General features: G+C 34.2%; 1 protein-coding gene across 1 annotated transcript; it reads right to left on the minus strand.

The window, feature by feature from the left end:
- Window positions 1-2,614: 2,614 nt before the first annotated feature.
- BIRC2 (baculoviral IAP repeat containing 2) lies at window positions 2,615-24,982 on the minus strand. The gene is made up of 9 exons (XM_016133992.2): window positions 24,826-24,982; window positions 21,435-23,578; window positions 21,238-21,337; window positions 17,996-18,074; window positions 17,353-17,401; window positions 7,545-7,787; window positions 3,735-3,989; window positions 3,423-3,464; window positions 2,615-3,312 (listed from the first exon to the last, which is right to left on the minus strand). Exons 2-9 carry the CDS (start codon window positions 22,267-22,269, stop codon window positions 3,119-3,121), a joined length of 1,797 nt encoding a protein of 598 aa, XP_015989478.1. The 5' UTR covers window positions 22,270-23,578; window positions 24,826-24,982; the 3' UTR covers window positions 2,615-3,118.

Here is a 24,982-nt window from a genome sequence, read left to right on the forward strand (position 1 = left end):
GGCATACTCGTTTCTCTCCCAAAAGTACCCATAAGGTTAAGTGCGGAAGCAAAGAGAACTATGCTGCAGGACACTTTAAAATAAAGACTAAACATTCTCCCTAACACAGTCTTTCCTGGATTAATTTTCGTAACAATAAGACTAATGATTTTTTGATAGAGTAATGGAATGAGCCAACATTTGGGAGACCTGCATAATTCAGTAAACAAGTATTTTCCAAATGACCAATGCATGATGACACAAGATTATGCATGGGTTAATGATCCATTCCAAGTGTACCATTGGCTCTTAATATAACAGAATACAAAGATCACTCAACAGTAAAAAGATCAGGGCTTACCAGGGGTTAGCTGGGAGGGAGGAATTAATAGGTGAAGCACTGAGAATTTTTACGGCAGTGAAACTATTCTCTATGATATGACAATGGTGGATACATGTCATCTATCTGTTAAAACCCATCTAATGTATAACACCAAGAGTGAACCCTAATGTAAACTATGACACTGAGTGATAATGATGTGTCAATGTAGATTCGCCAGTTTGAACAATTTTACTGTTCTGTAACAGATGTTGACAATGGGGTAAGTCGTGCATGTGTACTGAGAGTACATGAGAACTTTCTGTACTTTCTGCTCAATTTTGCAGTGACCCTAAAATTACTCTAAAAAATAAAATATAAATTTTTAATTTCATTTCAGTTTTTAAAAAGATCACTGATATTATTTTAGATTCCACATTCCAACTATCTTTAAGGAACTACCACATGTCAAGTTTTGGTGCAGCATCAAAAAGAATATTCACCATTATCTGAAAAGTTCTTCCTTTTCCAAATACATACTCTAAGAATAGTTACTATGCACTAAAGAGTTTATTTTGTATTGAGAAAGCGATACATTCATCTATTTGTTCAACATAATGAATACCTGTTATGACACTGATTATTATCATTAGGAGGGCAGAAATGATAAGGACTCAAACCCTACTCTCTCATCTATGTACACGGAATTCAGTAAATGATAAAACAATAATTACATTACCATTTACTTCTATTTTAAGCAATATTTTGAGTGAATGCAAAAAAAGTTCTTGCATATTATTAAAACTAGCTAAATAAGACCAAATAAATGAACTCTCAAATAAACAGAACTCAAAAAGTTATAGCTGGATGGCAGCCCATGTAATTTTAAAAACTATTAATACAGCTTAATAGGACAATTGTTCTAAAAAAACACAAGTTAAGGAGTCAAGTAGATCCATGTTCAAATTTTACTTTGCAGTTGTTGAAAGGAATAGGGCTAATATGCTCTGAAGTTTCTAGCACCTTGTATGAGTTTGCTAGGGGTGCCATAACAAAGAATCAGGCTAAGTGGCTTCAACAACAAAAATTTATTTTCTCACAGTTCTGGCAGCTAGAAGACAAGATCAAGATTTTGGAAAATGTCGGTTTCTTCTGAGGCTTCTCACCTTGGCTTGTTCATGCCATCTTCTTTCGCTATCTTCACATGGTCCTCTGAGTGTCTATATCCAAATCTCTTCTTGTAAGGGCAATTTAGATTGGATTAGGACTCATACAATCTCATTTTACCTTAATTACCTCTTTAAAGGCCTTATCTCCAAATACAGTTACATTCTGAGGTACTAAGGATGAGGGCTTCGACATATGAATTTTGTGGAGACACAATTCTGCCCATAACACATCTTTAAACAGTTTAAAGAATCTGGCACTGTGCCTGGCACATGGTGGATCCTCAATATATTGTAGCTATTTCTAAGCAAAAAGAGAAAAGAGAGGACAGTTTCTTAAAGGATTTAATCCCCCCTTAACATTCCTTCTATAATGGCAAGAAACTTTCCCTCGCTGACATCAGGTCTTGCACCTAGATATATGCGTTGTGGACTTAAATAAATCAGCACATCGGGATGGAAACAAACGCAACAAAAGAGAATGAAAGATAAATTTTTACTTTTCCTAGTATATTTTCTATTTAAACGGATCTAAAGAAGTTGTGAGGTGAGAAGACAAATGGAATTTTTAATATCAGACTTGCTTTCCACTTGGTCTCAGAAGTCTGCCAAAGACCCAGATCAATGAAAGATCAAACTAAGATTCGGTTCCAAAAGGAGATACTTACTACTGCCTGTATTCCACCTCTTCATTCCATCAACACCTATGCAAAAAAAGCAATTATACTATTTTTTGAAAATCCACTGCAGATTTATCTAGTTTTATTTGAGTTTTTTGATATGGATTTAAAATTCAAATTACATTTGTAATATACAAAGCAACTAGACAAATATTAACTAAAGGAATTCTCATGTTACTATTAAAAAACATTTAACTTTGGGTGGTGAAAAGACAATGTAATAGACATATGACATTATTGAAGTGTATACTTGAAACCTATTTGATTTTATTAACGAATGTTACCCTAATACTTTTAATTAAAAATATTAGTAATTTGTTTCAAAAGTCTAATTTTTATCTAATATCTAGCATTTGAATGCTTACAGCGTGACAGGTACTATGCTTTGTGTATGTTATCTCATTTAATCCTTATAACCCTATAAAGACATATTAAAATTATTTTTTAAATCAAGAAAAAAATTGATGATGTAGTCTTTTTAAAGAACTTTATTAAGATGTTTCTCACAAATCAGAGAAAAGCTTATTTACCAGTTAAAGGAAAACTCTTATTTTACTACATAAGTGAAAAACACCAAAGAAAATCTGACACCATAACTGATAAACTCCAGAGTTCCTAGTTTCCAGTTTTTAAACTATACTATATTGTAGTACTCAAAGCTTTCAGAAATAACAAATTCAGTCACTCCTGAAATTATACATAATAGCACTGAGACGACTTTAATTTCTGTGTTCACGCATGTACATAAAATAGCCCAAACATAAATCTTCCCTTTCATATAAACAAAGATTAAGATTAAATTTAATATACAATACTAATTACTTTTGGAAACAACATTACTAGTACTAAAGCAGAGTAGAACACGTTACGAATTAAAAAACCAATAATTCCTTTTTTACTGTAGATGGCGTCAAATGTTCAACAATATTTTAAAGATTTTTACATAAAGGCTAACTAACATATAAACTATTTTTTTATGAGAGAAATGTACGAACAGTACCCTTAATTATACCCCTGCAAATAGGGCATTTTCTTAGAGAAGGGGCACATTCCTGGCATACTACCAGATGACCACAAGGAATGAATACAATAGAAACTTCTTTGTCCATACACACTTTACATGTTCTTTCTTCTTGCAATCTTCTCAATTGTTCTTCTAGTGACAAACCTAGTAACAACAACAAAACTTTAGTGAAACTGTTCCTACTTTACCTCCCATTAAAAAAAAATAATAATACAGGTAATATTTCACATTGGTCTTAAGTCTTTTTGTTTTACCTGAAACATCTTCTGTTGGAATATACTTCATATTCTTTTCCACTGAGGAAAGATAAACATACAAAAAGCATCACTTTACCAAATACAACACTGCTTAACCACTACCTATCTTGTTTTATCTATTATCTATTGAACAACAAAGATTCTAGGTATATATTTTCAGAAAATATTTAGCCATACTACTTGGGCAATAAAAGTTTTTTTTAGAACATGTTAAATTATAGACTATAGTTTGCTAATTGGATTTACTGTTTGTCAAATACAAAGATTAACATTATCCCAAGGATTTCTAAAAAATTTTTACCAACTCACCAAATAAGTTCTTATATAATGTAGAGTCGATTTCTTTTAGACAGTTTTTGAAGATGTTGGCTGCAGCATTTCCTTTAACTAAAACAGTATCAATAAGTTCTCTTGCTTGTAAAGGTATCTGTGTTTTCTGTTTAATTATATCATGTTCCTGTTTATTAATTATATTGGCCTTTAAAAGATTATCCAGAATAGGAAGCACACACGTCAATTGCTGAAAGAGAGCCATTCTATTCTTCCGAATTAATGACAAATCATCTTCATTTGAAAAAAAAAAAAGAAAGAAAATCCATTAGATTTTAAAGTACTCCTACTAAAAAGAGGGACAAAATTACTTCTTTGCACATTAATGTCTGTCATTTGGAAACTCCCAGAAGACTTAGTTAAGGTATATTATATAGTGTACATGTAAGGTCTGTTTTTTGTCTCTTTAAAGTCAATATATTTACATGCTTAGAATTTTGTTTTTTCTTTATTCTGTTGAAAGCAAGCAGAGAATGTTAGCAGACAGTAAAAATTGCCCACCTCTGTACTTTCCTCTCATGGAATACTAATTTCTATTTGCATTATGTCACTACTTAAATTTTTTTTTTAATTTAAGTATAATTGCTATACAATCTTATAGTGGTTAGATTAATTTCAGCTGTACAATATAGTGATTCAACATTTTTATACCTTACAATGTGAGGTATAATTGGGCAGAAGACATGAAAAGAGATTTCTCCAAAGAGGACATATAGATGGCCAATCAATGTATGAAAAGATGCTCTACATCACTAATCAGGGAAATGCAAATCAAAACCACAATGGCATACCACCTGACACCTATCAAAATGACTATTATCAACAAGTCAACAAAGAACATGTGTTGGTGAGGATGTAGAGAAAAGTGAATCCTTGTGCACTGTTTGTGGGACTGCAAACTGGTATAGCCCCTGTGGAAAACAGTACGAAGAGGCCTCACAAAACTAAAATTAGATGAACCATTCGACCCAGCAATTCCATTTCTGGATATTCATTCGAAGAGAATGAAAACCTAATTCAAAAATATACATATCACTTTACTTTTATAAGTACTTCTTATGTAAACTGTCTTATTTGATATAAAGATCCTGTCAATTAAACAAGATAGGTATGACTGCTCATTTTCGAATAGGGAGAAAAAGACTCAAAAAAGAATGAGTAACCTGTTCAAGGTCACATAAGTTGAGGAACCAAATCTCCTAGTGTTCTTTTCAACTCCATGCTTATGAAGCAAGCAGTATAGTAATCCTCCCTTAACCAGGATTTCACTTTCTGTTGTTTAAGTTACCCACAGTCTGAAAATAGCAGATGAAAAATTCCAGAAATAAACAATTCAATTCATAAGTTTTAAACTGAGCACCATCCTGAGTGGGGGGATGAAATCTCGCTCTGTTCCAGCTGTGATGTGAATCATCCCTTCGTCCAGTGTATGTATGCTATATATGCTACCCACACATTAGTCACTAAGTTATCAGATCAACTGTCACAGAATTATAGTGCTGTGTTCAAGTAACCTTTATTTTACTTAATAATGGCCACAAAGCCATTCACATAACTTTTAATATAGTATATTATTATAATTGTTTTATTGTTTAATGTTATTAATCTCTTACTGTGCCTAATTTATAAATTAAACTTTAACATAGATATTAATGTACAGGAAAAAAACATAGTACATGTAGGTTCAGCACTATCTGCAGTTTCAAGCATCCACTGGGGTTCTTGGAATGTATACCCCATGGATAAGGAGGGACTACTGTACTGTGGTGTTAGAGTCTAAGCTATAAAGTCAGGACAGATAGAGATCCCCAAGCGGGCCTAGCCACGTACTAGCTGTGTGCCTAACCTCCAGATACCTTAGTTCCCTCATCTATAAAATAGAGATAATAATAGTACCTCCCTCAAAAGGTTGTAAGGAATAAATAAGTATTTGGCATAATATCTGGTATACAACTACCAATATTATTTTGGTACTAATATTATTGGTATTATTATTATTAATGGCTAGGTTTATACCAATTAAAAAAAACAAACTGCATATGAATCAACCCTAATCTTTTTTTAAAAGTAAATGTTTTCTCCTCTAACCTCAAATCACATCAAATTCATAGTTAAATTTCCTATATTCCATAAATATGGAATATAGGCATGGATTCCCAAGGTATTTTTCAGAAACTTCCTTCTTTTGGTTGTCCCAATCTCCATTATATTTAACTGCCTGTTTTTGGCCTTAAAAAAAAAAATCTTTACATTTATAAGTTTAATGAGAACTAAGTTGTGAAAAGTGAAGTCTATGTTCCTTCCCCTTTTACTTCTTTCTAGAAGTTAAATGCTCTATTCAACTCAAAACTATGAAAGTCCCTTCTCTGATCACAATTTATCCTTTTACCTTAATAACTGACCTCAGTAACAAATTTGTTATCCACCTTTTTAAACATTAACATGTCATTCCCAATTCCACTATTAAGAGCTGTCTTCCAGCTTCGTTTACTTCCAATTCTAGTTTAGCTACCAGTCAGGCGTTATAATGATCTTTTAAGTAGCACCCCAAACTCTTCCCTATTCTTTCTTTGACCATGTCTATTGAGAATTCCATAATTTCAAATCCATAATTCAAGATTATTCTCTGAGCCTCACGAAGAGACAGTAACAAAACAATGGTTACAAGATTATAGTGAATTCATTTAACCTGTGTTTTATTACTGCTTAACAACCCTTAAAAGTTTTCACTCTGCTCAGGGCCTTTCTTTCACTAAGCCCCTCCCACTTCCCAAACCAATCTACTTAGCAAAAATTTTTGATGTGCTAGGCACTGTGCTAAACTGTTTTATTTGAAACATCTCATTTAATTCCATGCAATATGCACTATTATTATCCCCATTTTAAAGATAAGAAAGCTGAAGTCTGGTTAAATAAATTGCCAACCTGGTAAGTGAGAGCGCCAAGATTTAAAGACAAATCTGTCTCAATTTAGAAGTCAGGTTTTAAACATTTTGTTACATGGCCACACAGTAAGGTTCCCTTAAACTAATCCTATTAATACTTATAAGCTTAAACAGAGAGAGTGTCTTTCAATTAATGTACCCCAATTTACACTGTATATGCAACCTTAACCTCTGCTGGCTCTTTATCTCTATCTTTCACATACTAGTCTCCAGAGCTAGTCTACAAGCTGAGAGCAAGCACCATGATTAACACAGTATTTGACACAAATGTTCATGCTCAATAAATATTTGTCGAAGGAATGATTATTCAAAAGACTTGTTTTGGGAAATCTGAGACTTAACATAATCTAGATGAAAACCAAAATCAGTTCCCTATCATTGGGTTAGACAGGGGCTTTTTATCAAGCCCTAAGATTTCATCATCAGTTCTATTTTTTGTTTCAGGATCACTTACAAGGATTAGAGAGTCAAATACCATATTAGGAATATGATTTGAAGAAACTTAAAGAGAAATAAGACTTACATTCAACTTTAAAATCTTGCTTTTTCAGAACTTAAATTTGTCTTAAAAAATATAGCTCAAAAAAGGGGTTATGCTAAAGTCCTCTGATTAACATATATCGGGGAACATTACTGGAAAATAAGCATATAGAAAAAAGCTAGTCAATGGTTCTCAAGTAGGGTGGTCCACTGCCCACAGTGAAGAAGGGCATGTACAGTTTGGAAATGACTGGGACTACCTGGAGTTAGTGGACAGACAAGGATGCTAACTGTCTTGCAACATATAAGATAGTCCTATGAGCCTCACTGAGAAATAATGCAGTGGACTAACATTCCCAAATACCTGATGCCATTTCTTCAGTTTGTCTCTCCTTCTCCTCTTGTCTTTTTTCATCTTCAGCATTAAGAAGTGCTGACACAATATCATTAACTGTTTTGTAATTCTCTCCAGTTGTTAGGATTTTACTCTGAACTGTCTGTTTTACCAGGCTTCTACTGAAGCCCATTTCCAAGGCTGCTTTAACCACAGGTGTATTCATCATGACTGCATCTTCTGAGGAACTTTCTCCAGGTCCAAAATGAACAACTAGTTGAAAACACATGTAACAATGTTAAATTCCACAAATATAAAAATATGTGGAAAAATAATGACTATGACACCGTCTTTACTCTCATGCTGCTTATATATCCTGGTAAGGGAGATGAGTGAGATGCACCAACTATCTATAACCCCAACAAAAGTTTGAACTTGATCAGGATCAAATTGGGGTTTAATAATATGCTGTACTTTTTTTAAAATACAACTTCCCAAGCTATATTCCAGAGCTGCTTAATGAAAAAGTAGGGATGGGGCATAGGAATCTGTATCTTTTAAATGATTCTGATGTAAAGTTATTTTAGAAACCAATATGCTACACAATTTACAAGTAAGAAATTAACTTAAGCCAGGAAAGTAGGAGAAATCAACAAAGACTTTATGGAAAAGGTGGCATTAGAGCTTTGACTTGAAGATGGACAGAATCTAAAAAAATGAAAGATGAAGCAGCAAAAGTAACAGAGACAGTAAAATAGGCTAGTTCACAAAATATATATATATATGGTTAAAGAAGTAAACAAATAATATGATTTCAGATTGTGACAGATGCTCTCAAGTATAAGGTGACTAAAACAAACTAGGAGGCAAGAAGACAATTTAGATAGGGTGATCATGGAAATTTTCTGGCAAGAGAGTCAATGACAGCCAATATGGCCCTCTGTGAAAATTACAAAAAGACATCATTCTTCAAAACACTTTACTGCCATCTGCTGGAAAACTGTTATAATAAACATAAATATGCAATGGCTACAATGTGTATGTACTGTGCTCCCTTGCTCAAATGTATGTGGGAACCCTGTCTGAAGAAATGCTACTAGAACAAATAATTGAGTGATAAAAAGGAGTGAGTTATGGGACTATCTAAAAGAAGTCTTCTAGGCAAAGAAAACAGCAAGTGTAAAACCTTAAGCCAAGAGTAAAGCTTGATATGTTCAGGAAACAAGGTGATGAAAGTGAGAGAGGAAGGTGATGCCCACATCATATAGAGCCTTGAGAAAAGTTTGTATTTTATTCTAAGTTTGCCAGACTATTCTAGGAGGGTGTTAAGCAGGTGACTAATAAAACCTGACTTCTTTTTCATAAGATGATTCTGGCAGCTTGCTAATAAACTTTAATAAGTTAAAATGGAATCAGGAAGACCTGTTAGAATACTACAACATAAGGTGATGGCAGGCTGGATTAGGTTGGTAGAAGTGGAAAAGTAGAAAAGTGGTAAGATTTGGGGCATATTATAGAAATGAAAGGCCTTAGAGGTTTGAAAAAGTAGTCACTAAATGAGACTATTCATAATCAACCAGGGAAATAGGGGAAAACCAAGAGTGTGGTGTCTGGGAAGCCAAGAAAAGATGTCTTAAGAAGAAATGAAGGAGAATGACGTCAGCAAGACTACCGAATAAGATCTTTCCTGTTCATATACCCCATCAAAAACAATTTGAAATCCATCCACGGATAAGGTGCCTTTGTGGGAGCTTTGAGATCCAGCCAGAAGATATGAAACCTAAATGCAATCCAAGACCAAGGAGAGCTGTCTTAAGACAGGCCAGTAACCAAGCAGGTGACTCACCACTGATCTTGGTCCTACCTACAGACTCAGAAACAACTTCATACCCCTCAGATCTTGGCTATAATCCCATTTAACTTAGTCTTGTCACCAACACCACACACCAAGAGAATGGAGAGGAGCCAGGCCCACCCTGCTCTGGGTAAAAGGCATACAGACCTCAGTACTGGCTGTGGACACTGAAGTTGCCTATGAACTGGATCCAGCCATGGTCCAGGAGCCATTGGAGGTAAACCCACCAGACTGCTCCAATCCATTCCAGCCGGAGTCCACAGTCCTGCTGGCACAGGGACCCAACAAGTGACACTCCCAATAGCATTCAGAGGTCCTAAAATTGTCCTATACTTTACTCTAGCCCCTCTCAGCTCCAGTCCACCAGCAGTACTGCTAGCCCAGGGACCTGGTGGGAGACACTTGTGTCTGTACCTCAAGAGATCCTAAAACAACTTCAGTCTTTCTAATCACAGTTAGGGGGCATTCCAATCCACTGAGGGACCTCAAAGGAGCCATGCCCATCCATGATTCCAGAGCTAGGTCTACAAGACCTCAATCTTGGCTATAGAACCTGAAATAGCTCTGGGGCTCAGTTCCAGCCCCTCTCGGCCATGGTCCAGAGTCCATCCTGCCCATCAAGGGACAAATCCAGTGTCCAGACAAAAGCCCTCCCAGGGACCTAGAGGGAGCCACATTCATCTGCATATCTGGCAAAAGGCCCACTGTCTGGAGCCCAACTGTGGACACTGAAGCGGACCACTGTCCCAACAACAGCCTACTGAACAATGTCCTGGAGGTAGTCCCATCCACCAAGGGACCAGACATGATCCATACCAGCCCAAATTCTTGGTAACAAGCCCACCATGGATCCCATCACAGACTCAGCAATAGCGACTTGTAACAGCTTCAACCAAGCATGACTGCAATTCCCGAAGCAATTCTGTCAGCTAGGAACCCTACAGAAGAAAGGCTTTACCTGCCAAAACCAGTCTGTAAAAAATAGAAGAGATGCATGCTCCTTCACATGCAGAGACACAAGGCAAGGTGACATGTATCATGCAAATCAGGCAAGTATGACCCACCAAAGGAAACTAATAATGTTCTAGTAACCAATCCAAGAAATGGAAAGCTATGGTTTGTCTGACAACTGATTTGCCTGACAACAAAAATAATCATCTTAAAGAAACTCAATGAGATTCAAGAGAACAACAGATAACTAAATGAAATGAGGAAAACACATGAACAAAATTATAAGTTTAATAAAGAAATAAAAACCCATAAAAAAGAACCAAACAGAAATCCTGAAGCTTGACGAATACAATGACAGAACTGAAAAATTCAATAGAAAGATTCAATAACAGACTTGGTCATGTAAAAGAAAGAATCAGAGAACTCGAAGGCAGAGCATTTAAAATTAGCTAGTTATTAGTAACAAAAAGAAAAGAGAATGAAAAGAGTGAAGAAAGCCTATGAGATGATGAAACACTATCAAATAAATGAACACTCACATCACGGGAGTCCCAAAAGAAGAGAGTGTGAAAGGGGTAGAAAGTAAAGAAATAATAATTTTTTTTTAAAGGAAAACTTCCCAAATCATAGGTATCCAGGAATAATAAGCTCAAAAAACCCCAAGCAAGATCAACCCCAGGATTACTCTAAGGCACATAATTAAAATGTTAAAAGTCAAAGGTAAAGAAAGAAGTTTGAAAGAAGAGAAAAACAACTTGTCACAAATAGGGAACCCCCTAAGGCTATTATCAGATTTCTCTGCAGAAAACCTACAAGACACAAGTGACTGACTTGGTATGTCAAAGTGCTAAAAGATAAAAACCTGCCAAGAATAATTGCAAAACTGTCCTTCAGAAGTGAAAGAGAAATAAAGATACTCCAGATAGACAAAAGTTGAGGGAGTCTATCAATACTAGACTTGCCTTACAAAAACTGCTACAGATTTTTTCAAGTTGAAATGAAGGGATGCTAAGTTAACAGCATGAAACATATAAAAGTATAAAACTTACTGGTAAAGGTAAATATATAGTCAAAATAAGAACACCCTATGCTGTAATAATGCTGTGCAAATCACTTTTATCTCTAGTACAAATATTAAAAGACAACAATAACTATAGCTACAATAATTTGCTAATGCATGAACATGAAAAGATGTAACATTTAACATTCATATTGTAAAATGAGGTGTAAAGAGAAGTGAAAATGTAATTATTCTATATGATGGAATGTAAACTGTTATCAGCTTAAAATAAACTTATATTTTTAAGATATTTTATGTAAGTCTCATTGTAAACACAAAGAAAAACTTATCAGAAAAGGAAGACAGCAAAAAAAAAAAAAAAGAAACTTTAAAAAGTCAGAAAACAATTAAAATCATAACAGTAAGTCCTTAACTATCAATAATTAGTTTAAATGTAAACAGACTAAATTCTCTAATAAAAAGACACAGAATGGCTGACTGGATTAAAAACAAAAACAAATACAAAACAAGATCCATCATTATGCTGCCTATAAGAAACTCACTTTAGCTTTAAGAACACAGAAAGTGAAGGTATAATAGAAAAAGATATTCATGAATATGGTACCCAAAAGAGATGAGTGGCTACACTTAACATCGAATAAAGCAGACTTTCAGTCAAAATCAGTGACAAGACAAAGAAGTTAACTACAGAGTGATAAAGGGGTCAATTCATCAACAAGACATAACAATTCTCAATATATATGCACCAAACACTGAGGAAACTCAAATATATAAAGCAAATATTAATAGAACTAAAGAGAGACATAAGAGAGCAATAATAGTAAACTTCAATATTATACTTTCAACACTGGATAGGTCATCCAGGAGATAATTGACAAAAAAAAACAGTGGGCCTGGATAACACTATATATCAAATGGCCCTAACAGACTTACATGTAATATTCCATCCAATGGCACCAAAAAACACATTCTTCTCAAACTCTCGAGGAACATCTTCAAGACAGGTCAGAAAACAGGCTTTAACAAATTCAAGAATACTGAAATTGCAAGTATCTTTTCCAACCACAATGGGATAAAATTAGAAATCAACAACAGGAAGAAAACTGAAAAAGTCACAAACAGAAAAATTAAATAACACACTCCTGAACAACCAATGGATCAAAGAAGTCAAAAGGAAATCAGAAAATAATTTGAAACAAACAAAAACAATATACCAAAACTTAGAGGATGAAGCAAAAGCAAGTTCTAAGAGGGAAGCTTATTGGAATAAATGCCTACAATAGGAAAAAAGATCTCGAATAAACAATCTAACCCTAAACCACAAAAAATTAGAAAAAGAAACTAAGACTTAGTTAGCATAAGGAAAAAAATAATGTTAGAGCAGAAATAATATAGAAACTGTAAAAAGAATAGGGCAAAAAATGAAGCTAAAGAGGTGGTTTTTTGAAAAGATAAACAAAATCGAACCTCTAGTTACACTAATCTAGAGAGAACTCGAATTATAAATGAAAGAGATATTACAAATGACACAGCAGAAATGCAAAGGATCATAAGAGACTATTATGAACTAACGCTAACAAATTGGATAGTATAAATTAAATGGACAAATTCCTAGAAACATACAACTTACCAAGATTGAATCATAAAGAAATAGAATATGTGAACTGACCAATAACAACTAAGACAATTGAAACAATAATCAAAAACCTTCCAACAAAGAAAACTCAGAACCAGATGGTTTCACTGGTGAATTCTACTAATGATTTTTAAAAGGATTAACTCCAATCCTTTTTGAACTCTTCCAAAAAACTAAAGAGGAGGGAAAATACTATACATATTTATGAGGCTAGCATTACTCTGATTCTAAATCCAGATAAGGACATTAAATGAAGGAAAACTACAGGCCAATATCCTTATGAATACAGATGCAAAAATTCTCAAGAAAATATTAACAACTGAATTCAACAGCAAGCACATTAAAAGAATCATACATATAATCAAGTTGGATTTATCCTAGGATGCAAGGATGGGTTAACACATGCGAATCCATAAACATGCTAAATCACATTTACAGAATGAAGAATAAAAACCATATGATCCTCTCAACAGATTAAGAAGAAGCATTTGAGAAAATTTGTCCCCTTTCATGATAAAAGCTCTCAACAGATTGGGTACGGAAGGAACATTCCTCGCCATAATAAAATCCATATATGACAAACCCATAGTTAACAGTGTACTGAATAGTGAAAAACTGAAAGCTTTTCCTCTAAGATCAGAAATAAGACAAGGGTGCCCATTCTTATCACATTTATACAACATAGTACTTTAAGTCTTAGCCAGAGCAATTAGAAATAAAGGCATCCAAGAAGGAAAGGAAGAACTAAAATTGCCTCTGATGACTGATGACATGATTATATATATATAAAGAACACCCTAACAACTCCACCAAAAAAAACTATTAGAACAAATTCAGTAAAGTTGCAGGATAAAAAAAATCAAAATACAAATATCACTTATACTTCTATACATTAACAATGAAATACCTGAAAGGAAAACCATCCCATTTACAATAGCATAAAAGAGTAAAATACAATTTAATTACACCTCAATTAAAAGACATAATACTTAAGATGTCCCATGTTCATAGATCGAAAGAATAGTGTTAAAATATCCATACTGCCAAAACCAGGCAGAGATTCCATGCAACCCCCATCAAAATTCCAATGGTACTTTTTCACAGAAATAGAAAAAATAATTCTAAAATTCATATACAACTACAAAAGACCCCAAATAGCCAAAGCAAGATTCAGGAAAAAAAACAAAGCTGGAAGCATCACACGTCCTGATTTTAAACTGTATTACAAAGCTACAGTAATCAAAGCAGTATAGTAATGGCATGAAAACAGACACACAGAACAAGGGAACAGAATACAGCCCAGAAATAAATCCATATACATAAGGAAAACTAATACATGACAAGGAAGCCAAGAATACTCAGTGGATAAAAGAGAGTTTTTTTCAATAAATGGTACTGGGAAAAACTGATATTCACATAGAGAAAAATGAAAATAGACTATCTTATTCATAAAAATTAACTCTAAATGGATTAAAGACTTAGATTTTGAACTTGAAACCATAAAACTCCTAGAAGAACACAGAGAGGAAAAGCCCCTTGACATTGGCCTTGGCTATGATTATTTGGATGTAACACCAAAAGCACCAGCGACAAATGCAAAAATCAGTAAGTCAGACTACATCAAATTAAAAAGCTTCAGCACAGCAAAAGAAACCATCGACAAACTGAAGAGGCAATCTACAGAATGGAAGAAAATATTTACAAACTATGTATCAGAATAAGGGGTTAAAAGCCAAAATATATAAGAACTCATACAACTCAATGGCAAAAAAACCAAACTACCCAATTAGAAAATAGGCAGAGGACCTGAAGAGGCATTTTTCTAAAGATATACAAATGGCCAATAGGTACATAAAAAGATGCTCAACATCAACAATCACTAGGAAATGCGAATCAAAACTACAATGAGATATCATCTCACATCTTTAGAATGGCCATTATCAGAAGAAGACCAGAGATAAGTGTTCACAATGCTGTGGAGTAAAGGGTACACTTGTGCAATGATGGTGGGAATGTAAACTGGAGCAGCCATTATGTAAAGGGTTTGTTCCCAGGTGTCGGCACCAAAAAAAAAAAAAAAAAAAAAAAAAAAAAAGTGTGGAGGTTGCACAAAAAATTAAAAATAGAACCATATGATCCAGCAATACCACTTCTGTGTAAATATCTAAGGGAAAATAAATTACTATCTTGAAGAGATATCTGCACTCCAATATTCACTACAGCATTATTCGTAGCAGCCAATACATGGAAACAATCTCTAAGAGTCCATTAATAAACAAATGGCTAAAAAAAAATGTGACTATATGTACACATACACACAGTGGAATGTTATTTACCCATAGTGGCATCATGCTGCCACTATGATGAAATGGATGGATCTTCTAAGAGAAATAAGTTATAAGTTCTACAGATCTAACATACGCCACAGTGACTATAATAATAGTGTACTGAATACTTTGAAGTTACTACAAGAATTTTAAATGTTCTCACCACAAAAAAAAAATGACGTGAGGTGGCCGATGTGTTAACTAACCTTAAGATGGTAATTATTTTGCGATGTGTTATCAAATTATGCCTGTGTCTATCTTAAACTTACACAATGTTGTAAGTCAATTATATCTCAATAAAGCTGGGGGGGAGGATGAAACACTCAACTACTTCAAATGTGGATAACAGGTCAGGTAGTGAATTTGCTAAGATGGTGGTTCGTGGTGACTGACAGAATAGCTTTTTTAAAATCTTTTTATTATGGTGACATTGGTTGACAAAAACAAGAATAGTTTTTAACAGAACAAGTTACAGAAAAAATTGAGATGAAGAATAAAGTATGCACAATAAATCTCCCTAGGCTTTCTGTTGTAAAAGGAAGCAGAGAAATGAGACAACTGTCAGATGGCAACATAAGTTCATGGAAATGTTTTGTTAGGATTGGCAATAGTATGTTTGTATGCTGAAATAAATGATTCAAGACTAACTTAAAGATTTATGATGTAAGATAGGGTAGACTACTGCCAAAGCAAAGTTCTTAAGTTGACACTAGGGGATGAGATTCAGAGGAAAGAGGACAAGTGGAAGAGGTGAACTTAGATAAGGGCAAGGACAATGCAGTCTTCATAAAAACACAGAAAGCAGAGTATATGTACATTATGTAGACTGGTGGTTTTGCTGGTGAGAAGATTAAGTAGTTCTCTTTTGATTTTTATTTTTCTCAGTGAAATAAAGTTATGAGCTAAGACTAAGGTAAGAAAGAGAGTGTTAGAAACTTATGAAGACTCTATGGCCATGCTACCCCAACAAGCCCGACCCCGTCTGATCTCGGAAGGTAAGCAGGGTCAGGCCTCATTAATACTTGGATAGGAGACCACTTAGGAAGACCAGGTGCTGTAGGCGTAAAAAAATAAAATAAAATAAAATAAGGGATTGTAAGCTGACAAGGTCCTTGCAATCTGTGAGGTCAACCAAAGGTTGCCTTGCCTAAAAAAAAAGAAACTTATGGAGAAAATGTGAAACAGTCATTTGGAAGTTTAGCAAAGTGATTGTTATTAGGGTACTGCAGTAGGATTGCAGGACAGCCCACTAGAAAGCTGTTGTTATAAATTTAAAGTAAGAACAGTCAGCACTACTGTCTTATCTTTTCCAGCTCTATTATACAGGAGATAGTTATCATATATCCATGTAACTATTTTTCTTTTCCAAGTAGCTACTGCCAACCAAATTCGCAACAATCCTCCTGAGCCATGGTTTGTAGGATTCTCATACATCTTATTCACCTTTTTCTGGTTCTGCTACAAATTTGCCAGTATCCCTCTTTGAAGTGGTGTGCCAAGAACAGACCACCCCATCCTAATCATTATTAGTGCAGAAAACAATGTACTACCATCTTCATTATTTTGGACACCATAACATGTGTACATTAATACATTAACTAAATGTCAGATGTGGTGAAAATTAAATACTAACCAGAAGATATATTTCCTAGCCTTGCACTATAATACTATCTACCTGACAAGTACCTACCATCTAGCCCCAATTCTTAAATCCTATGTGAACTGGGACTTTTCAAACATACTAGCTTATTGCAAATAACTTTTCCTCCTTGGAGGGCTTATTTGTACCTTTCATTGGTATTCTTTAAACTATCTATTATCAGTTTTTCTTTTGCATGTGTTTTGTCTCCCCAGTTGGAATGTCAGCACTTTAAGAATAGTATAATTCCAAGAATCTTCTAACGGTGTCATTAATCTTAATAGACACATAACATTTATTAGTTAACTTTCCAGCCTTTTTTCCTATAACCTCAGAAATCCTTTATTTACATATTTTTCATTCTTAACATTCTTATAAAAATTTCCATTCTATATATTTTCATACATACTTGGTGGATCAGCATTTTCATCTCTAGGAGTGTCTGAAGTTGACAACAGCTATCAAACAGGAGAAAAATTAATAGGTAAAATCAGAAATCTCAAACAACCTGAACAAAGCAAAATTATGATAAGTTTCCCTTAAGTAATGTACAACTCTTTTGAAAACTAGGTGATTTATATAATACTTTGCTTTGCTTTGTTTTATACCTTAATCATCATAAAAATTTCCTCAAACTTCATCTACTTCCAAATTGAATTCAAGTATTTCTATAGTTTCAGGAAAGTAGAAAAAAGCATTAATGACTTCTCATTCCATTCAGAAAGCCATATTTCAGCCAGATCACCCTCAGAGGTTACAATTTCCTGACAACTTATTTTTTGTTTATTTTTCTGAAAAAGATGGAGGGACACTAAAGACCCTCCTCCAACTCTACCACAAATTGTATAGTAAGTACCATGTTAAGTAATTTTCAAAAAATAATTTTTTTAAAAAGCCTTGAACAAGGTAGTTACAAAAATAAAAATTAAATGTCATTAATACGCTTACAAAACCTAACTATAATAAAACAGATGTAAATATCATTTCTAATGATATTTTTGTAATTATTATTTAGGAGAATCTGATGTTGCCAATTATAAAAAGTTATTTACCTGTTCAAGAAGATAAGGATATCTAGCTTGAATCTCATCAACAAACTCCTGTCCTTTCATGCGTATTAAGAACTCACACCTGAACATTAAAAGAAAAAAATTTTTTGTTTGTTTTATACCAAAAATATAACCTGATCATTCTAGAAAAGCGGCTTTCAAACTCTTTGTATCCCACAGAATAAACATTTTAAGCCACAACCTAGTACACATACATATGTAATGGGAACAAAATTCTTATAAAACACTACAGACTCTTACTATGCGTTGATGCATTCTGATATTTTCTATTTAATTCCAATTACACAATAACAACAATAAAAGTCTTGACCTACAAAGGATCACAAACCGAAGCTTGAAAAATGCTATTCTAGACAATTTACTTTGGGGCTTAACACAGTCTCAGAAACTATAATTCAGTATTCCTAAAATATTATCTTCGCAATATAACAACTGCTAATCTTTACCCACTGTCCACTCTTCAACTAATTTGAAGCACAAACCCTTCTTCCAAAAAATAATGAATCACATCTTTTCACCTATACATAATGTGACAGCTTTCCCAAATACTTGTTTTCAAACTACTAGGAAGTTCACATCACATCCATTTCCATTTCATTCCTTTGTTTTTCAGTAAATTGTGCTAGACAACTAGATATCCATGTGCAAAAAACAATGAACTTCAACCTATGTCCATACTATATATACAAAAATAAACTAAAAATGAATCATATATAAATGTAAAATGTAAAACAACATAATTTCTAGGAGAAAACACAGGAAAAAAATCTTTTTTGTCCTTAGTTTAGGTACAGATTTCTTAGATAAGACACCAAAAGCATAATCCATAAAAGATAAAATTGATAAACTGACATTCACGAAATTAAAAACTTCTGTTCATCAAGACAGTTAAGAAAATGAAAAAACAAGCCACTGACTCAAAGTCTGCAAAACACATCTGAAGGACTGTATCCAGAGTACATTATGAACTTGCAAAAATTTAAAAAAACAACTAAAAACGGGCAAAAGATTTGAACAGACACTTCACAAAGGTGTATAGATGGCAAATAAGAAGCTTACCATCATTAAAAACTAAGGTAATTAAAATCACAGTAAAATACCACTACGTACACATCTCTTAAAATGGCTAAAATAAAAAAAGACTGACAATACCAAGTGCTGTCAAGAATGTTGAAAACCTGGAGGTCTCACACACTGCTGGTAGAAATTTAACATTTTAAGTGGTACAGCCAGTTTAGAGACAATTTTGCAGTTTCTATAAAGTTAAAAACAAAACTTGCCATATAACCCACCAATAATACCTACAAGTATTTACCCCCAAAAATAAACACATGTGTCCGCAAGTGTTTATTAATGTTTAGAGCAGTTTTTATGCATATTGCTCCAAACCAGAAACAACCCAAATATACTTCAACTGGTGAATGGGTAGAATTTAGTAAAGATCCTATAAACATTCTCAAGACAAGTTTATCACCCACCCAAACAACACAACTAATTGTCATTGTGTTTTGATCTTTATACTTTAAATTTTTTTTTCTGGAACTGATTTATAGTAATAATGATTAAAGACAGGAAGTATAATAAACCCTGACCGCCCCTTCCGCCAATAAAGTCCACGAGGACAGGGATTTTTGTGTCTTATTTACTGTTATATATATCCTCAGCATCTAAAATAGTATCCAGTAGGCACCCAAATATTTGATAAATGAAATATGTTAAAATATACTGATAAAATTATCAATTTTGATTTTTCCTTTACTAAAATTAAAGACAATCACAATTAAAATTTGTTTTCAGAAGTGTTCGCAAAAAAGCACTCCTAAGCCTTTTCCTTTATTTAACCATTTAAAACAAAACACAAATTACGACAATAAACCAAGATTTTGTTTTGCTTTATAAAAGACAAAATGTGGCAGTTCAAACACTGCATATAGAAAACTGTTTTTATCTTTTTCATACAGTATTAATTTCAAATTACATGTTCACAACTCCATAAAAGCAAACATGTCATTAAAAATTCTGACAATAAAACATGTTTTTTCCTACATAAATTTAAACAAAATATATGTCATGTTTTAGAGTGAAAGTCAAAATTTACCTTGATATATTCTGAATATTAAAGATTCAATTTTAAAACACAACTTTTAACAACATACTGATCCATAATAAAATATTTATTACTTCAAATTTTTTTATCTTAAGCAAAAATGACAAAGAGATTTTTTAATTTCCTAAAGAGGTTTAAGGGACTCCTCATTATTGTGAAAGGCATTCACAGGTCAAAACATTATCTATATTACATGTTTCCACTTAAAAGAGGTACCTAGAGTAGTCAAATTTCATGGAGACAGAAAGCAGAATGGTGGTTGCCGGGGGTTGAGGGGCCAGGTAAATGGTGAGTTAGTGTAATCAGTACAAGTTTCAGCTTGGGAAGTTCTGGAAATGGATGGTGGTAATGACTACTAAACAATGTGAATGTACTTAATTCCACAGAAATATATACACTTAAGAATGGTTAAAATGGTTAATTTTAGGCATGTATGTCTGATCACAATTTAAACAAATTATTTAACCCCTTCATTTTACTGAAGAGGAGGAAACAGTCTCAAAGACATCAAACAACTTATCCAAGTTCACATAGCTACTCAATAAAAAAAAACAATTTCTAATTCTATTTCTACTAACAACACTGCCTCTAAATTCTTTCTAAAAATAGGATACTGCAAGAGAGTGACTAAAAGGAGATAGATGACATCACAAGATAAAACTGCACAGAAAAAAATACAATTATAATCAGACTTAACAATCAGGTTTTATTATATGCATTTTTATATTTATCTTATTCCTAAATCCATTTTAGGTACCTTCTTGTTTTCCTTTAACCTTCTTAACTCTGATGTTCTTCTGGTTCTATTTTACATATCTTTGTAATCCTTAAGTCTTATTTAAAGCAAAATGGGAAATTATATAAATAAATGTACAGCAATAATTGTAAATGAGTCAAGTAAAACCATATCCTGAATACATGTCTTACAAAAGAAGAGTACACAGAACATTCTATCATATTTTTCATCAAAAGAATCAAAGTTCAAATTTGGTGTTTTAAAAGGCTAATTCCCCAGTGGTGTAAGAGAAGCTTTGTTATATTGAGATGTAAACTTAACCATGCAAGCATGCCTACTTCTTTAAGCAGTTTTGTGTAGAATACCTTTAAAAACAGTTACCTTGGAAACCACTTGGCATGTTCTACCCATGGGTCATCTCCAGATTCCCAACACCTTAAGCCACCATCACAACAAAAGCATTTGACATCATCATTGTGACCTTAAGAAAATAAAAGACTAAAATGAATTCACATTCTAATATGTACATCAAAATAAATTAGATAAAATGTAAAGCTGTATATTAGTTTGTATCTTACCCACATAATAGAAACCAGCACTTGCAAGCAGCTCAGGTTGAACTGGAACACTCGATGGCCAGCGCATAAATGTTCTCAGTCGAGCTGCGTGTGTCTGCATGCTCAAATTTGAAGTGCTAAACCTCAACGTTTCCAGAGAATTTTCCAAAAACGGACAGTTGGGGAAATGCCTCCGGTGTTCTGACATAGCATCATCCTTTGGTTCCCAGTTACTTAGTGTCCCACCACAGGCAAAGCAGGCTACCCTATCTCCAGGTCCTATGTAATAAAAACCAGCTCTTGCCAATTCTGATGGTGACAAAAAAGTTAATGGCCACATGTGGTAAGTAAGAAATCTGGATTCTTCAGTACTCATTGCATAACTGTAGGGGTTAGTCCTCAATGGGGAGAAGTCTTCAACTGCTCTAGAATTAAGAGGGTTTGGTGAAAGGCTGGAATGAGAACCACTGGATGTGCCACTATGTTCCAAAGTAGGAGATAATGAATGTGTCAAACTGTTTCTCATCGGAGAAATATTCTTAAAGGTGGATTCCAAATTAGTAAGAGAAACCAGATTCTGAATAAAGCTACAGCTAGGATACAACTTTTTATGCTTTTCAATAGGATTGTCTCCTTGTTTCCAATTATCCAGCATCAGGCCACAACAGAAGCATTTGACCTTGTCATTCACACCAGTGTAATAAAAACCAGCACGAGCAAGACTCCTCTCTGAGACAGGAACACCAGCAGGGAAAGCTGAATACGTAGACATTCTGTAGAGTTCACATGAAAAGTCATATTTCATTTTGTGTTTGTTGCTGATTGTCCAATTTGACAGGATCGTGCTATCTTCCATGATACTGTTAATATTTTTGATATGAGGGACCTGGGACAAGTCGTTGGGAGGTAGTTTTGTGCATGAGTGATTTTACTTTTTGATAGGCAAAAACCTTCACATGATATTTCTCATCTCTTCACACTAGATTTTTACTATAAAAAACAATCAAATGATAGGCTCCTACTTATGTAAAAGTCACTCCTCCTTTACTGGATTTGCACCTGAGTTTACACTCAGGTGGAATGGATATCTCTTCTAAATTACCAAAATACTCTTTAGTACTGTTTGAGATTATATTAACTCTTTTAGGTAACTCAAGTGTTAATGGCTCATTCTTCGGTGTAATACTAACCTAATGGCCTGAAAGAAATTGACACACCTTTGAAAATGTTAAAAAAAAAATGACTTTTCAAGGTTTATATTCTCAAAATTCTAAACAACTATACAGTACCGAAATTATACTTTTAATTTGCTTTTGGTTACAAGCTACAAAGCCTGAATAACTTTGTTATAAGAAAAAAACTACATGCAGGCTTCTTCCCCTACAAGTACTTTAATGCGATTATCAAAAAAAAAAAATCTTGTTAATCTAATAAACAAGAATTAAGGTCTTCATATGGGCACACTATCTAAAGGCTAATTTCACACAGCTTATCTCCGGATTTTACTAAAGTGGACTATATTAGTTTCAGCTAACACTTTTGGGAACGATAACACACAAGCTTTGTTGAACCTATACCTGTTACAGTGTGTACGATGTCAAGAGAAGTGAATTTTGCTTAAAGCTTAGAAACTGCTAATTTTTCTATCTTTGTTAATTATTATCTGTTTCCATTTCCTATAGTATCATGTTGTCTTTCTTCCTAACTTGGCATACCACTTTATTATAGTTGATCAATCAAAGGTACTTTCTCCAAAAACTAGTTAATAGAATTTCCACAGCAGAAACTTTCTACACTGCATTTAAAAATCAACCTGTCTTAAGGATCATGCATCTGTATCATTCATTTTGTAACTAAAGATAAATCAATTTATCAAAATATAGCTTGTCTTTTCTAGTGTTATTACGAATGTCTAATAAAATATTGTATTACCAAAAGAATTACTGATTATGCATAATGTGCCAGTAATTAATACTACTTACTAGCCTTCTTTATGAAAACCCTTCATATTTTAAAAATACAATTCATACACAAAATTACACTCCACAGAATTCAAACTATATCCCTTTATAAAGTTTCTGGGTCTCCATAATGGGATTTATTGCTTCAGTAGGAAAAAAAAAAAAAAATGAGGGGGAAAAAGTAGTCTCTTCAGGGCTGTAAATCTGAAAAAAAAACAAAAACAAAAAAACCCTATTTTAGAAAACCATTTTTAAGGTAAACAGAATTTATAGACTCTTCAATGCATCCAGTAAAGTCTAAAAATTATTTACACTTTAGATGATACCTCTTAATTCCAGCAATGTGTCACCAAAACTTTCTAATTATAAAGGGTTTTAATGAAAATAAATGCAACGTAGCCCCCATAGCACACTGTGTTTGTAGATACACATATATTTTTTCTTTTTAAACATGTAACTTAGAAAACAGATGGAAATTTCCTCAGAGGAAAATATTTTGTCCTTGGTCTCCTCCCCTTTTCTGGTGACAACTTTTTATATTAAGGCTAATATCTCTGGCAGTTTGCTAGAGGCAAAAATGGACAGTAATGAAAGGCACTATATACCCATCAGCAACAGTAGAGCAACAATTAGACAGTAAGGTTATTTTTTAATTTCAAGTCTCTCCAGGACTAGGCAAACTGATCTGTAAAGTAAAATGCATCAGGCACTCATTACTATAAATCCTTAAACTCTATCATTCCCTCCCAATTTCAAAGAAACAACCACATAAAGCACCTCAAAAATATAACGTAGCACAATGGCCTGTGAAAACACTGGTCTTGGGAATACGACCACTTGCATGAATGCTTTCGTTACACCAGGACTGGATATCGTATCTTATAACTTTTATCCACAAGTACCGTACTGTGGATTTTGCCCTTTTTACGCGAATTGTAACAAGGTGGAGGGATACAATGGAAAAGAGCAACTACGGGATTTACCCGTTAATTTCTCGCAGTTATTTCACACAGCACACAACAGACGAAACGCAGTTGAAACTATCTTAAATATGAGATCTTCGTTAAATATGAAAAGAAAAACTGTTTTCGTTTCAACAAATTAAAGGAATATCGAGGGCTATATTGAAAACCCTGCAAACACTCTAAGAGACAACATCTTGGTTAAAGTCCAAAGGCCGGAAAAGTGGGCGGCGGCCAGGGCAAGTATACAAACAGGTCAATTTTCAAAAATTATTTTAGAGTGCAACTCTTGAAGTTGGAGCTTCCTAATTAAATAAAAGCTTCGACGAGAAGAGAGAGCCCACTGAGACCCTCGACCCGCCGCGCACAGGGGCCCAGGCCACGGCTTCTTTGGGCCCGCCCGGCCACAGCTTCTGGGAAGTGAGCCCCGGGGGCCCGCGCACCCCAACCCGCCTCGCGCTGTCCGGGCCCGGAAGCAGCTGCACTCACCTCACTGCAAGGGCAGCACACCCAGTAACGGCGCGACGGCCCGGCGACCTCCTCCACACTCCCGAAAGGAGCGACGCCAGCGGGAGACGCTCCCCTGCCAGCTCCGGCTCAGCGCTCCCGAAGCCCCCTCCGCCCCGCCCTCACAGGGAACAAGCCG

Source organism: Rousettus aegyptiacus, unplaced genomic scaffold (assembly GCF_014176215.1).
Source record: "Rousettus aegyptiacus isolate mRouAeg1 unplaced genomic scaffold, mRouAeg1.p scaffold_m13_p_5, whole genome shotgun sequence".
Classification (NCBI taxonomy): domain Eukaryota; kingdom Metazoa; phylum Chordata; class Mammalia; order Chiroptera; family Pteropodidae; genus Rousettus; species Rousettus aegyptiacus.